Source organism: Podarcis gaigeae, assembly GCF_964106915.1.
Source record: "Podarcis gaigeae genome assembly, chromosome: 7".
NCBI classification, from domain to species: domain Eukaryota; kingdom Metazoa; phylum Chordata; class Lepidosauria; order Squamata; family Lacertidae; genus Podarcis; species Podarcis gaigeae.
In genome coordinates, this window is record NC_139683.1 from 59074354 (window position 1) to 59091311 (window position 16958).

General features: G+C 40.5%; 1 protein-coding gene across 4 annotated transcripts in view; it reads right to left on the reverse strand.

Annotated features, from left to right (window-relative positions):
- Window positions 1–3614: 3614 nt before the first annotated feature.
- Window positions 3615–16958, reverse strand: part of CDKAL1 (CDKAL1 threonylcarbamoyladenosine tRNA methylthiotransferase) — a 232859-nt gene continuing 219515 nt past the window's right edge. For 3 of the 4 annotated variants that reach the window (XM_083746947.1, XM_083746946.1, XM_083746948.1), the window contains one exon: window positions 3615–6791. In XM_083746947.1, the coding sequence (XP_083603073.1) occupies window positions 6600–6791 (192 nt within the window). In that variant the 3' untranslated portion in view covers window positions 3615–6599. Of the gene's footprint in view, window positions 6792–11135; window positions 11217–16958 lie in introns of all 4 variants that reach the window. The other variant, XR_014566201.1, reaches the window with a different exon arrangement.

A 16958-nucleotide genomic window follows, 5' to 3' on the forward strand; every position in this document is an offset into this window, starting at 1 on the left:
CTCCCTTGCATTTTGCTTGCCTTCTCTCCCCCGCTATTTGTAAGGCCTCGTTGGACAGCCACTTTGCTTTCTTGCATTTCTTTTTCATTGGGATGGTTTTAGTTGCTGTCTCCTGTATAATGTTGCGAGCCTCCACCCATAGTTCTTCAGGCACTCTGTCCAGCAAATCTAAATCCTTAAACCTGTTCCTCACTTCCACTGTGTATTCATAAGGGATTTGGTTTAGATTGTATCTTACCGGCCCAGTGGTTTTTCCTACTTTCTTCAGTTTAAGCTTGAATTTTGCTATAAGAAACTAATGATCTGAGCCACAGTCAGCTCCAGGTCTTGTTTTTGCTGACTGTATAGAGCTTCTCTATCCTTGGCTGCAGAGAATATAATCAGTCTGATTTTGATGTTGCCCATCTGGTGATGTCCATGTGTAGAGTCGTCTCTTGTGTTGTTGGAAAAGCGTGTTTGTGATGACCAGCTTGTTCTCTTGACAGAACTCTATTAGCCTTTGCCCTGCTTTGTTTTGATCTCCAAGGCCAAACTTGCCAGTTGTTCCTTTTATCTCTTGATTCCCTACTTTAGCATTCCAATCCCCTACAATGAGAAGAACATCCTTCTTTGGTGTCACTTCTATAAGGTCTTGTAAGTCTTCATAGAAATGGTCAATTTCAGTTTCTTCAGCACCAGTAGTTGGTGCATAAACTTGGATTACTGTGATGTTAAAAGGTCTGCCTTGGATTCGTATCGAGATCATTCTATCATTTTTGAGATTGCATCCCAGTACAGCTTTCGCCACTCTTTTGTTGACTATGAGGGCCACTCCATTTCTTTTATGGGTTTCTTGCCCACAGTAGTAGATATGATAGTCTTCCGAACTGAATTTGCCCATTCCCATCCATTTTAGTTCACTGGTGCCCAGGATGTCAATATTTATTCTTGCCATCTCATTTTTGACCACATCCAACTTACCCAGGTTCATGGTTCTTACATTCCAGGTTCCTATGCAATATTTTTCTTTACAGCATTGGACTTTCCTTTCGCTTCCATGCATATCCGCAACTGAGCGTCCTTTCGGCTTTGGCCCAGCCGCTTCATCAGCTCTGGATCTACTTGTACCTGTCCTGCGCTCTTCCCCCAGTAGCATGTTGGACACCTTCCGACCTGAGGGGCTCATCTTCCAGCGTCATAACTTTTATATGCCTGTTGTCTTTGTCCATGGAGTTTTCTTGGCAGGGATACTGGAGTGGCTTGCCGGTTCCTCCTCCAGGTGGATCACGTTTGGTCAAAACTCTCCACTATGACCTGTTCATCTTGGGTGCCCTGCTCGGCAGAGTTCTTAGCTTCTCTGAGTTATTCAAGCCCCTTCGCCACGGCAAGGCAGTGATCCATGAAGGGGCACCTTTTCTATGCCACCCTCTTAATAGTTGTCACAGCCTGGACTATGCCGTTAAGGAGCGGTGTGTGGGGAAGGCAACCTGCACAAACGCCTGAAGCCTTTGCTTATATATTCCTCCCAAATAGCTCAAGAAAGCAAGCCTTGCAGGAATTCCCTTTTGCTCTTGCTACAGCTCATTTCAGAGACCAGAGAGGTTCACCTAAGGCCTGTGGAGTTTGTGCTAGCTGAAAAGCTAATGGATACATTTTAACTGCTGGTGCCAAGCCTTGTGAATACTAATGAAGTAGCAGCAATTATGAGGCAGTTCCCCCAGTCAAGGCAAACATAACAAAAAAGACTTTACAAATCTAACTGGCAATTAAGGCCATTTTCTTCCCCCTTCAGAAAGCATGGCCCAGGGAAGAATGTGCTGTTGGATGCCTGGGACCTGGTGCCAGTCACTTTTGTTGCGAAGCTTTTATGCTACCCCTCTAGTACCCGTATCCTACTGTAACTAAGCCTAAATACACAGAAAACCACCCGCTGTTTTCTTTTAAGCTGTTTCCATTTATGCTCCTTGCATCTGCCATTTTCCTTAGCCAGCCGTTGAGGACCCATCTTCTCGGTCTTTGTAAAGCTCCGTTTACAAATGGATAGTGATGTAACAATGATAACATTTAGGGTTGTTTTCCCTGGTCCATTTACTGGAGGAGCGGGGAATCTGTCCATATATTATTGGAACTTCAGCTCCCATCTGCCCTGGCTAGTGTGGCTGATGCAAGGGATGATGGGAGTTGCAGTGTGGCCACACCTGGAATGCCACAGGTTCCCGTCTATCCTTCGGCACCTCACATTTCTGCACACCAGCTTCTCAACACCACAAATTCATTTTCTACAGAGATGTTTGCTGTGAGTATAGCCATGCTAAAATTGTGAGACCTGGATACAGCAACAATAGGGGCAACAAAAACCCTGGCAGAAAACCTCACATCTTGTTTTGTTAAGCTCTGCTTGTGATGCTTCGGGGCCTGTAGTTCCTCTTTTTCAGTTTGGGCTAAATTCAGCTGTGGGTATTTGCCACTTGAAAGAATGTTAATCCACAGTAACTGAATGCAAAACTATTACTGAGTAGCACCAGGGTAAGAAAGATGGGCAGAAAAAATCACCCTGTGATTGTACCATAGAATACTGCATTTGCCAGCATAAGCAGTGAGTTGGTCTTTGTGACACCTTGAATTTACATACATTATGACAAGTGTTTGTTTTTTTAAAAAAGACCAAACATACAGGCTATTAGCTGGTTTTTATAGACATCACATATTAGGAAACATCCTGTGTGTGGGCAGACCATGCTGTTCTCCCACATGTATTCAGAGGCACTGGAAATCTTTTTAAGTTGTCAGCCCTGTACACAGGGTACGAGGAATTCTATTTTCACTCATTCCACGGTGAGAGATTAGCAGCTTGAAATCACTTTGACAGTTTGTTACTCTATTGCATACTGCAGGGAATTTTAATTCCAACCTGTGAAATTGTAATTGCTTCTCAAAAAGAACAGAGGGATTCTGGGTAATGGCTGCAACCAAGCTCAGTATCAGAGTTGCCAGTTGCTGCCACTTTAGATATTACTTGCTGTTACTCAAAAATCACTCCAGCTTTCCATATGGGGAGCTGAACTGGGGAGTGAGACTAAATTAACAGGAACTGTCAGATGTTCAGAAATCTGCAGGCAGGAATGTGACAGAGGTGGCGGAGTTCTCAGAAGGTACCATTTTCTCTCTCACACACATACATACACCCTATTTTTTTCTACCAAGGGGTGATTGTTTGTAGTCAGCTTGTGAAAGATATTTGCATGCTTCCTAGACATGGCAGGTATTTCGGGCTGCAATTTATAGATAGGCAGAAATCACTGGGTAAAGTGAGCATTGAGTCCCCAAGTACTAAACTAGCCTCCCTTTTCTAATCTTTTGGCTACGGCATCGTGGAGCTTGCCCCAATGCCTGTCTTGGCTACTTTCTCCTGGGCCAGGTTGCTATTGTGGGACCTTGCCTACCTGTGTTGAAGAATCATAGAATTGTAGAGTTGGCAGGGACCCAAGGGTCATCTAGTCCAGCCCCCTTCAATGGAAGAAAGACCCATGTACTGGAGGAACTTGCACTAGATCTTTAGCTCAGGGTCACCACAGGGCAAATTGAACATATGTTATAGTTATATCAGGCGGAATCAACAGACAAAAGACCAAGGCTTAGCGTAAAAGAATATACAATTTATTACAGGAAAGGATCCGTTGGTTTTCACAGAACCAGAAGGCTGATTACTCAGGTAAAGTTCCAAGAGGACTTCTAACATAGTTCTTCCAAGGGAGATGCTCGTATATTGTCTTGGGTGCCAAGCCCATGGGGTTGCCTGGGCATTCTGTGGTAGAGAAGTGAAGGCCAGTGGAGCCCTACAGTTGAAGTAGGAGCAAAAGGCTGTGCATTGCCTGATGATCCAGACTAAAACAGATGATAAAAATAACAGAGAAGGGAAGGGAGGAAGGGGGCAGGAGGGTATGAAGGGCAGCTAAGCTGACCAAAGGTTGGAGCCATCTGAGCTAGGATAGTTGCCACCAGCATGGAACACTGAGGCTTAAGAAACAGATCTCTTAAAGGGTCAGTCACCTAGGGAAGGAACCAAAGGAAAGAAGAGCAAGGTTTCCCAAACTTTGGGTCTCCAGCTATTTTTGGACTACAACTCCCATCATCCCTAGCTAGCAGGACCAATAGACAGGGATGATGGGAACTGTAGTCCCAAAACTGCTGGAGACCCAAGTTTGGGAAACCCTGGTCTAGAGTGTGGGGTAGGGGGAATCAAAGTGCCCATATCCATAGGATTTAAGTTTCCAACCTCAGGTGATGAGTGCAAAGGTATGCTGTGCACAAATCAGGATTCTCATTGCAAATATCTGCTGGAGTGTTCTCACCTCAAGACATGTTAACAAGTGCAACTATGAGAATTATTGGGGGCTGGGTGGCTTACTCTGTCAGGAGGTCAAATCAGGATAACGGAACTTGATTAGAGGTCAGGTAGAAGGGGAAGCGGGCTTATTGTTTTATTATATTACACATTTTTGTGTTGTAATATGCTGTAAATTGCCCTGGGAACCTAAGATGAAGGGCAATATATAAATTTAATGTGTGTGTGTGTGTGTGTATGTATAGGTGTTTATATGTTTTTCAGGTATCTCATGGTAATATGCATGGCAATAGGTTTTACTTTACTTTAGGTCAAGTGTTACTGTTGACAGTGGTTTCTGTAATCCCCAAAGTGAGAGCCTGGAGATGAGGAGTGCTTGGTATGAATGCTTGTGTTTTTTGCTGCTTGCTGTGTATGTTGGCATTTTGCTAGCTTTGTCATGAGTCTCATAGCGAAGTTATGTGGGGGATTGTTGCTTAAGGATGCGACACTGAACTCTGGGATTGGCTGCAGAGTGTGGATAATTTGACTAAAGGGTGTGCAAGAGGAGTGAAGTTTGGGAATTTCAGTTTATAGTGTTTATGTGTTTGTTGTGAGTCTGTTGATTATGTAAGGGTGTGTTTGAGTGGAACTGAGTGGGATGCATTTTAGCTGTGGTTAGATTAGGCTGTGTTTCTTTTTGTTTAAGGGAATTTAATTGGCTCATTTAATTGCATGATTGATTGGGCATATGGTAGGTTAGAGTGATTATTTTTATTTTTATTTTGCTTAGTTGCTAATTACACTATTTAAAAATGTGTCTGTTTGGGGTAATGTTTTATGCCAATGTTTAAGCTGTTAATTGTGGTGTTTTATGTAATGTAGAATTTCTCTAGAATTTTTTGCATTTGATCTTTTAAGATAGGCTGTAAACTACTTAGAGATCCCCCTTCTCAAAAATAATATAAGCAGTAATAAATAAAAACAGATAATTTTCTACACCCATCCACTCATGGAAGAACAATGAAGAGACAGATTTATCCAATGTTCAAGTTAATGGGCCTAATATCCATCAGAGAAATTCAAGAGCAGGTTTCTTAGGGTCTTGTATCTTTTGAGGCCTTGGTTTTAGGCATGGTTTCAAATATGTATTGTATGCTGCACTAGCATACCATGGGAGGCTGATTGCCCTTGGTGTGGTTTGGAAGATATATGGTGGAAATTCCACCTAGTCAGTGGGATAGCATCTGGAAAGTAGGGTGGCTGTTATCTGCTTCTATCTATATCAGAGAGGATATATCAAAAACAATCCACAGATAGTATTATACCCAAGTGAAAATAACACACAAACTGGGTACCATACCCCAGACTGCAGGTCTGGTTGCTATCAATCTGATACTTTTATTCATCTGTGGTGGGAGTGTCCTTAGGTAGTGAGAATTTGGGATGGAGGTACTCATGAAGATCAACCCTATAATGGATAAAGCAGAGATACCCACTTGTAGCAAATTGGCAGGAGGCATTCTGATAGGTGAAAACCAACCAAGAAAATATTCTCCTTTACCCAACCTCAAGAATGCGTCATTATTTGGGGAACTGCAAAATTGTGATCTGCACATGTTCTTGCTTTAGGAAGCACATATGGACAGATGATGCATTAGCCAGGGACGAAAGACACCAAATGAGGGAATAGCAAAACATTCACCACTTTCAATATTGCCTTATCTCCTCTGGACCTTTATGTATTTGAGAGAATGGATTCTAAAGTGATTTTCTGTATTTTAGTTTTGTTGTTTGCATTTAGAGTCTGAACTACTCATTCTTATGAACATGAAGAAAATATATAACAATAGAAATCAATAGTTACAACTTTTATAGTCTGAATGCCCAGCAACTTTTGAACTGAACATTTCATTAAAACACAAAAGATGACATGTTTCTAGGTACATTAAGAGAGAAAGTTTAATAAGGCTTCACATAAGCGCATTATCAACTGTTTGACTTAAGAAAAATACTTCAATAACTTAATTTTCTAAAACATACACCTATGGGTGACAAATCTGAACCTGGTATATGCAGACAAACACTTTCTTTTAAAATGGAAAAGCGTGGAGAAGCCTGTTAACTTGATCTTGGAAAAATAACTAAATAACTTATACCATTGTAGGAAAGTCTTATCTAGATTATGATTACAAGGTAAGGCCTTGGCGTATAAATTTTCCAACTTTTTACTCTGACGTTTCCAACCATCTTGTTATATTTCCCGACGATGTCATCATTCAGTTCAGATTTCCACTTAAACACCTCGATAGTAAAAGGCAATAAGGACTGCCAGAAGAGTCACACTTAGTGACAGCGCCTTCAGTACACCTCCCCCTTGTTGCCAAGGCAACTGCATTGCCATCCTGTAGCTCAATGGTCCTTTATGCCTCTCAGCAGATGGACAGGCTTTTGATTCTGAGCTGTTCTCCAGTGCATGTCTGAACTCCTGTGGAGAAATGCAGAAATTAAATTGAGAAAGATGCAAAGAACATTTGGCATGTATCAAGTACAAAGGAAAATTCCCTTCAACTTTCAACAAGCCAATTCTCTTGTAGCCTAGAATAAATTAAAGAATATAGTACAATTGTATAAAACAAAGAGCTGAGGCCGTTGCAACATGGAATTGGCCTTTTCAATGAAATTAACTGCCAAAGCAATAAAGCTGTTAACATCACTGTAGACTAAAATCCTATTTTACAATATAACTCATGCCAATTCATTTGAGATCTGTATTTTCCCTTTAGTATTTCTGTTTCCTTAAAAGGCAAATCTGCAGTCAGTGATAAAGTGGACCAGCAGCACTGTTGTCTTTCCCATTGTACAGCACCACTAAGTCTGATAATTGTTTCTGTCCCACAGTATGCCAGCTCAGCAGTCTTCTAACATCCTCTGCAGTTCTTTCCCCATCTCTCTCAGGAGGTGCCTGCACTAAAACATCCATCTTATTGATCATACTCAGAGCTACTTTTCCACACAGGGGAAAAAAAGCATGTGTGATTGGCATGTGCATCTATTTCACTGCACACACACTGGAAGATTATGGCCAACTTTAGCTTCCCAGCACCTGAAATATGCACTATTTCATTGTTTTCTATTATAGATATCATTTGGGAGGAATATCCAGGTGTGCTTACAACCGCTTTTGCTGCTAAGGATACAAACCTGATGGAAACATCAGGTATATACTCCTGTTGTTCTTCTATTGGTGTATTAACAGTAAATCCATCACTGCCCAATCTGACTTACTCCAGCAGTCCTTTGGTTCTTATTGACGTGGTGTGACTATAAATACTTATCAGTCAGGTCTCCTTTGCCTGTCTTTGTCTTTGTCTCCTTGCCCATCTGCCTCCCTTCTCTGTGTACATTGCCTGCTGGTCCTCTTGTTTCCCTACCTTGCTTATATAATTTTCCTCCCCATCACTGCCCTACATTATTTAGCAATCCTCCTTCAGATGGATTCCTGGCTTGTGATCAACCTGGTCTTTGGAATGATCATCTTATGCTACAAGTGCATAAACCTGCTTCCAATATCTCATCTAGACCTTTCCAGGAGATTCCTCCTGGATCTTCAGTTCAGAGCTAGCCTTTGATCCCACAGGGACTCTCAGTACCTTGGTTACTTTAGCTGTCAGGCACCCATCCCAAAATACACTGATATCATCCTTATTTACCAGTACGTGTTGCTATCTTTATTCAGGCTAATAGCAGTATAGCTTTGGCAGCAGGCACAAGGTTTGGTAGTCAAGATTACAAGGTACACGAGCAAGGTAAGAGGTTCATAAGCAAATGAAAGATCCCCCAATGGTTGACACAGCCCTCCCACCAAGCTTTTAAAGATGAGGCAGCTTGCCCTGTGTGTCGGCTATGTGCGCGCTGTCTAATTCCACTTATGAAGGCAGCGCCTGGTTCTTGATGATAAAACAGTGACCTGCCTCTCTGCTTCCAGCTCTGCCACCACCTCTTCCTCCTTCAGACCCTCCTCTGGCTGGTTGTAGTCCTCCTCCCTCCCCGATGAGGCTCTGTGCTCCACCAGAGGGGCATGCCAGCAGCTCTGCTTCTCCCTCTCTGACATCTAGGCTCGTAAGGAGAGGGCCCCTCTCCATCCCTGCGTGCCAGCCTTCCAGCACCCCCACCCCTGGCCCACAGATTCCCTTTTAAACATCGAAGGTAGCAATGACTTAGGGTGCATGAATGAACTACAGGTGTTGGAAACTTGTGGAACGTGAAGTTATTATGCAGAAAGGTGTTAAAGCCATGGAAATAAAAGAATACTAAACTGTATCCACCATTCGGAAGGTAGTACTAGACTTCCATCATAAAATATTACATAAATAGATGGCTATTTCCATGTAGCGACAGACAGAGTAATTAAAATCAATTGCCTAATGAATCTGAAAAATTAATAACTGGCTACAGCTATTCATTCCTGGAGTCAAAGCTAATTAACCTTTATATGGAGAAATAAACTGGAAACCACAGAGTACCAATTATTAAACATTTCACTAATTTGCAACAAAAGCTACCTCATAATAGACTTCATTTTGTAGACTGATTAAACTTGGAAGAAAAGCTTGCACAGAGGAATCTAATTATTTCCTTGGATGCCTATTAGTTTTCTTTATCCCATTATCAATTTACAGTATACTCTATATTCAGTGAATATGTTTTACTTTCTAAGTGATAAATTTTTACATTTATAAATTGTGCTTAGACAAATGCCTAATTTGATGAATGTTACCTAAACTAGAATAGGAGTATCTGCATGACCAAAGAAAGCCTAATGAGTGAATATGGTTTGCTGCAGGGCCAATCTTTCTTTCTGAGTTTCAGCCAAGGCCAAGAGTTCCAGTGTGAAGAATGCTCCATTTTAGTTTTTAATTTGGTAAGCTAACAACATCCAAGACTCTCTTGACAGAGGTTTTTATGATATGGTTTACTTGCTGGGAAAATGTCCAAGGCATCATTGATTGGATTAAAAATCCAAATTTATTGATATGTCTGTTTGAAAAAGCTTTATTAAGACATTATCCACAAGCATTATTATTGGTCAACAGTCGTTTATGCTCCAGGGGTACAAAGAAAAAGGCACTTTAATCTTCTATAGATCTGGGATAAATGCTAAGTATGAACAAGTCCTGCCCCAAATCCCTACTAGCTTCTGTAGTTGATGATTAATTAGAACTTATGTGGGAAAACATGGGACATGAAGGGGTAATTGTGTATTCAGATGAAATGATGACAATACAATTTAAGTTTTCTTTAAAAATCAACTTTGGGTAAAAGGTTCTCTCCTTAGTTTGAGGTTTTTTCCAAATTAGATCCATCTAAATTACTTTTTGAGATGGGAGAAGGAATAATAAACAAAGCTTGTGAAGAATCTTTAAAATCTTGTGGAAATAAAAATATAAATTTGAAAAAGGTATAAGAAATACAGTGAATTGTATTCTGGGCATCAAAGAGATATCTATTCAAATATGGGAACATTTTTCAATAACTGCCAAACCTTTCTCCTAAATATGGACACTTGAGGAAAATTACTATAAGTTGCTTATCGGAGTTTATTGCTGCTTTCCTGATAAGCAAGACAAAAATGTTCTTGAATTCCTAACAGTGAAAAGTGATATTTATCATTTGTGATAGACGTGTTCTTGGACCACCAGGATCAAAGAAGCACTGTATGGAAAACGATACATATTATAATGCAAAAGATATAGGGATGTACTGAACATTGGATTCACTGTTGTTTCTTCTTACCTATAGGAATTGATATATGATAATAATAGTAAGAATGGTTTTTGTAGAATACTGGAAACAAAAATTTACAAACACAAATAGGCTAGCTAAAATGTAGGAACATGCAAAAATAATCAAATATGCAACAATATAGGAAGAAACAGCAATATAAAGAATAGGATACCATTATAATTTTTTTGCATCATGAATTTTCAACCGTTGTTAGTAATAAATACCCAAGGCCTATTAATGAGCTTACAATCTACTACCCTTAAAAATTGGATGTCCAATGTCAGTACATATCTGTGGCATCAAAACTATTTTGATTATTTTTATATCAGTCATTAGATCTAAGAGAATTAGAGCAAAGCATGAAACTATTTGTTTTTTCGGACAGTGGCCTCTACTACATGAATCACATAGTAAATACCATTAGTATACTGTCAGTCCCAATATTTAGCAAATATTTAAAACCACTCAGAGAATGCATTCAATGTCATGTCTTGAAGTCATGTTAAATCCAACATTTGCAGCTTGAAATTAACTGTGTCTTGAGGAGCCTCATTACTAATGGGGATTCCTCCCCCAGCCCCAAACATCATATTTACATGAAATCCCTGAAATGCTGCAAGGCGCTCCCCCGCCCATAATGACAGAATTTTAATAATCCTTTTTTTACAATGCAGCATGAAATATGTACGTTTTTGCATGAAAGAAGTGAAAACTGAGAGCAGCCATCCCAGTTCACTTTAATGGGCACTTTGTTCAAATAGAACAAGAGAAAGGAGAAGGAAAGAACATATATTGGGGGAGGGGGGATGGAACTGTTAATCAAACCTCAGTAATAGATTATATTTTATGAAATCCTCAAAGTCAGGTGTAAAAATTACCAACAACAAGGCAAACATATTAACTGTTCTGGAAGTAGCCTTTCAACTTGTTTTGGCTGTGACAGCAGCAGAAACAAAAAGTTTTACTAATAAGGTATAATATAAATTATTAACACTTCCAGTGTATGATCAAATGCATTTCAGAGTATTTGCTGAATAATTCTGACCTGATGTGTGCCAGTAATAATATGTATTTGCGCACTCTTATTCATTCTCACTCATTTCCCGCTTTCTGATGCACCTGCAACCTACAAAATAAATCTAATAATTATAGTACAGGTTTGCATGAGATCTTGCTCTTGTACGCCAAGACTGACATTACAGATTGGAAGGAATATATATGTAAAGCACAGCTTCCCTTATTCTAAAATAAACAAATCACCTCTTGACCCATCTGCTCTCGCCAATTATTGTGCAATTTCCTTTCTCCCCAAACCCACTGAGCACACTGCTTACTCCTACTCTCAACTTTCTCTCCTTCAAGCCTGATTTTGGTCCCCCTCCTTCTACCCTCAGCACTCCACTAAAACTGCCCTCACCAAAACTATCCTGCTAAATCCAAAAAGTCTCTATTCAAGTCCTTATCCTCCTTGGCTTCTCTGCCTGCTTTTGATACAGTTGAACACTCCTTCCTAGACTCCCGTTTCCTCTGTAGGTCTTGATAATTCTGTTCTCATAGAATCTATCAAATCACACGCCCCATGTTTATACAGGGACACTTTCCCTCTTCTTTCCCTTTCTCCATTGGTCACCTTTTGTTACACAGGAACAGATCTGTTTGGTACATCCTTCACATGCTAGTGCCAGTGGTCCTGGTGGCTGACATGGGATTTGATCCATCACCAAGCGCAAGTCTATCAGCAGACCACTTTAGCATTCCCTGAGTTCACCATGAATACAAAGTTGTTTATATAAAACTCTCATGGCTCCATTGTCTTCTCACACACCAAAGTAGTGTAGGTGCTTTCTGTGCCGGCTGGCATGCATCTAAACACCAGAGGGAGTGACTGAAGTCTCTTTTTTTAATTTCATGCTCAGTCAAGTTTAAGAGTCATTAACAGAACCTTTCTCCCTGGAAATGTTAAGTTCTGGGAACTTTTTTTGATTTACCTAATCAACAGTGGGATAACCTCACATAAATGTTCCTAATGCATGCAGGAAAGACCTCTGCTCTCTGAAAGTTGCTGCTAGGGTGCTGGGTGGGTTTTTTGGCATGTTTCCAAATTAATAATACTGTTCCTTTCCAAAGACATTCTATCAGGAAGATTAATTTAAACCATATATGTTTCTAGAGAAGTTAACTTTGATTCTTGAGTAAGCTCTGTGATCTCAAAAGGGAAATAGTTACTCAATGACACAGCTCAAATTTATTCTACCAGTTTTAATGGATGCTATGTAGCAGAGTGTCATCTATTAATGCCAGGCATACATCACCAAGGTTTGGACTCAAGCCCCTCAGTTCAGGATCATAAAAGTAAGGTTCATAGGCAAAGTTTGAGCCAGGATTTTTAATTGTACTGTGTGTGTGTGCTAGAGTCACTATCAAATTGCTAAAGGAGAAGACTGTTGAGACAACACAGTAACTGACAGTGATGTGTCACACAGTTTATTATGAAGCAATGAGGCACACTTCAGATACTGGCACCAGCCAGAGGGAGCCTCTTAGGGGCACTGGGAGGTTGTACCCCATGGCAAGAGCGAGAACCACGTACACTGGCAAGAAAAGGAGCAGTTGTTCCAAGGCTCCTTCAGCCCTCTTCGCATGTCATGGTAAATAATAGTTTGTTTTTGGCTTACTGAAGGTGGTTCATGATATCTGGTTCAGTATAACATGAAGAGAGAGATTGTGGTTTGTTTCTCTCACCTGCTAAGCAGGCAGTAACAAAATTTGAATATCTATACAATGCTTAGAAAATGCTAGGCACTTTATGAGTGTTGATCAACAACTTATTGATATTATAAGGGCTAGAACTAGATGTAGAGTTGAGGCCACAGCCTACGCTTATTACTGCTTTCTAAAAACATCCCAGATGCTTGACTTGCATGCCACCCTCTTCCCCAGTCCAATCGTTTGGTGGCTCCAACTCATTTATTTGTATGGCAGTATTTCTGAGATTTACACTTTAAAATCCAGAGCGGGGGTGGGGGGTGGGGGTGGGGGCGGGAGGACCGGTAGAAGATCTGCTTACAAAAGTCTGTATTCATGAGCAGAGAATAGAGTACTAGAAACTGGGTGATCCAATTAAGTTGACTACTAGTAGATTCAGTACAAATAATCTGATGTTAGGATTTCATAACTCTTTGCAAATATTTTAAATTGTGTAAAACCCAGAATATTTCAAATATGTATGTCTTATTCTGGTATGACTCCCACCTTCCCTGCAAAACAGAATTTCCCTCTGAGCATATAAATACCCTACAGCTTGAAGCATAAAGCCACTCAGATGTGGAAAAACTGCATTTCCCATTTCTCCAAGCCACACTTACTGGAGGGGAAAGAGCTCACAGCAATATGGCTTATCAATATGTAGCAGTCAACCAGCCAGAGGTGTGGCATAATTTATCTTTGCAAGAATGCTTTTTAATCCTCATGCATCACTAAAAGTAGCAAAAGTAATTCCTCTCTCTCTGCAGGTTAGTTACATTAAATCATTTTAAAACGTTTATGCTGAAAACAATCTGCTTGTATCATAAATGTATGATCTCAAAAGTCCTAGGCAATATAATTTCTTGCAAAATAAGAGAATCTGAATTCACGTGAGCCTCTTGGATTGCTTCCACAAGCTTAGCAGGCAGTGCTTTCTGCCTATTTCAGTTTCTTTTGTGAAATTCCAAGTAGTTCCATTGAAATGCGTTAATGCCAAAACCATCTATCAGGAGTCCAAAGAACGAAATTGTGGACAACATGGGAGATACTTGAAAATGACAACCATATGAGATATGCCCGGAGGAGAAAGGAACACAAACTTACAGTACAACCACCTTGTGACCTTGGCTGGTTCAGGTTTTCAGATGCTATTTTTGGCTGTTAACTCTGCTTTATATACTAAAATTCCTCCTAGGGAATTCTGGGCTATTAATCTATGCTAACAGTGTTCTCAGCTTCTTTGTTTATGTGCAGACATGCATGTTAAACAGTTCTGGTAGGAAAGAAGCTTCCAACAAGATAAGCAAAATTTCTAATGCTTATCACACATAATAGCCGTGGAAAGAATGGGCAATATGTTGTTCCTATAAAGAGACCTTCTGTGTAAAATGATACTGTTCTCTGATGTACTTTCGTTCTTTAGCAGCTATTTCTAGACTAAAATTAATGTGAATACTCTACAAGGCAGTTTCCTATCTTAAATAACTGTTTCTTTAAAAGAATTTGCAGTCAAGCACACAAAAAACCTTATAGCTGGCAAGCAGGACTCTTGTCTGAGTCATTCACATAACGCAGCCTAATACAGCCTCCACTGTAGTGAAAGCTGCATTGGCTTCAGAGCCCCCTCTTACATGCACCTAGAAGAGGTAGAACATACAAACTAAGAATTGGGTTATGCTGCTCTTGATGATCTTGGTTACTCTGTGGAAACAGTAGCACTGTGTTGTTGTTGTTTTTTTGGGGGGGGGCTCTCTGCTGGTCTTGGGATCCAGGCAAATGCCCACTGTTGCCATCCCTGAGGAGAAGTGTTTATTTCACAATCACAAAATGAAGTTGCACAGAGAAAATTTCCTGCTAATGTAACTCAGAGAGCATGCAAAGAACTATATGCGGTCAGGATACTTGCAAAGGAAAATGCTGAGATAGTCATGTCAAAGCTGAACCCGCCAAATATACGGTTTATCAGGGATTGCTCAGAGGAAACAACAACAGCGCTCTAGTCTAAAGATTGCCATAAGGCAAGAAGCAGTAAAGGGAGCAGATTTCAGAACTCAGGCTCAAATATACTTTATTCCCCCACCCCAACATAAGCAGAGTCAATATATCAAAGTATGTTGTACAGTGGTGCCCCGCAAGACAAACGCCTCGCAAAACGAAAGAGTTTTCCGTTTTTGAGTCGTTTTGCAAGACGAATTTCCCTATGGGCTTGCTTCACAAGAAGAAAGCCCATAGGGAAATCTCCGGGGACCTCTTTTAAATGCTGGCGGTGGGGAGCAAAGCCTTTCGCCCCTCTCCGGCCTTCAGAAGAGGTCCAGGAAGGCCGGCGGGGGGCCGAAAGGCTTTGCTCCCCACCGCCAGCATTTTAAAAGCAGTCCGGGATAGCAGGGAATTGCGAAGTCTCCGCTGTCCCGGGGCGATCTTAAAATGCTGGCGGGGAGCAGCAAAGCCTTCGCTGCCGTCCCCCAGCATTTTAAAAGCCCCCGGGACAGCGGAGACTTCTGAAGGCTGGCAGTTCGAAAAAAAGCCCTTGTCCCCCCCCCCCCAGCCTTCAGAAGAGGTCGGGGGACAGATTGTCCCCGGACCTGGTCTGAAGGCGGTTTCCATAGGAACGCATTGATTGATTTTCAATGCATTCCTATGGGAAACCGTGCTTCGCAAGACGAAAAACTCGCAAGACGAAAAAACTTGCGGAACGAATTAATTTCGTCTTGCGAGGCACCACTGTATATATAAAGGAAATTGGGCCACATAAATTCCTATCCCCTTTTGAAATAATAGGCAATACAAACATTGTGTATATTAGTTATGAGAGTAAATTAAAAGTTAATTGTTCATTCATTGAGTTGATTATCTTCGCAGTGGTAAAAACCATATTAAATATCTAAACTATTACCGGCATGTGAGCTATTCTTATCTTCCAATAGTACATGGAACACAGAATGTACAATTGGATTGTCTAAAACATTGCAAAAAGACCCCCTGCCAGGAACTCAATCAAAGATCTTAGGTGTGAAAAATTATGAGATGTGAAAGCAATGCCCAAACTGGCTTTTCACAAATGGGTCACTGATCTGTCTGACATCAGATCTACTTTCAACACTTTTTTCTTTACTACTTCTTACCTTTACACATGCAGCTCATTTGCTTTTTTATTATTAAAGTCTGCAAATTTAAAACTGCTTTAAACTTTTGTGCTTTAGAGAATAAAGGTTCAGAGGAAAGAGTGTTAATAGATGTTTTAAGGGTCAAACCTTCTGTGCTACATATACATATAATTAAGAACATCTGAATCATCTGAATCTTCTTCTGATCTTTAGCCCGGTAATGGAAAAAACACTCTCACACAATTTATTTAAAACTCAGTTTCTTCTCAAAAGATTAAGGGTGGGGAGGGGCAAGGGAAGGGAAGGGTGGATATGCCTTAATGTTCAAATGAAGTTGTTACTAGGATCAAAGCTTCATCCGACTGAAAACCAGGTTGAAAACATGTGAGCCACAGGTTCCACTGCATTTGAAATTAGTATTTGGGGTTGCAAAGGAAATACAAAAGGAGGAAAAGTAGTCACCTCACCATAATTTGGACTCCCAACTAGGAAGAAAGATATTGCCATTTATAATGAACAGCACTATATCATGTTTTGGGTGAGTGAAATTCTTTTCCTTGGGGATCATCCTTACTCTCAAGAGAAGCCTAAATGGAAAACTGTTGATGACTATTTGACACAATTGGCTGGAAACAACTGACCCTGACATTTTTTAAAAAATGATGAAAAAGAGTAACTATGTTTCAGTTCTTTCTGCTGTGCAACCTGGGGGAAATGTATGAAATGTTGACTTTATTCCTTTTGATATTATTGGCAGTTAACCATCTAACATTTCTAAACTTCAAGTTCTGACCAGCAAAATCTCATTTTTGAGTGAAACACTTTATACTCTCAAATCAAAACAGATAAAATTCACTTAAACTTTAACTCTGTGGGTAATACATCTATACTGTGGATAGTCTTTTGTTTCCTTAACCATCCTAGAGGACACTGTTTTAGTCGCTCTCAGGTTAAGTAAAACATTTCATTGTCGGGAGAATGAAAAGAAGCTGCCCAATTTGTGCTAGACTTTGGACTCG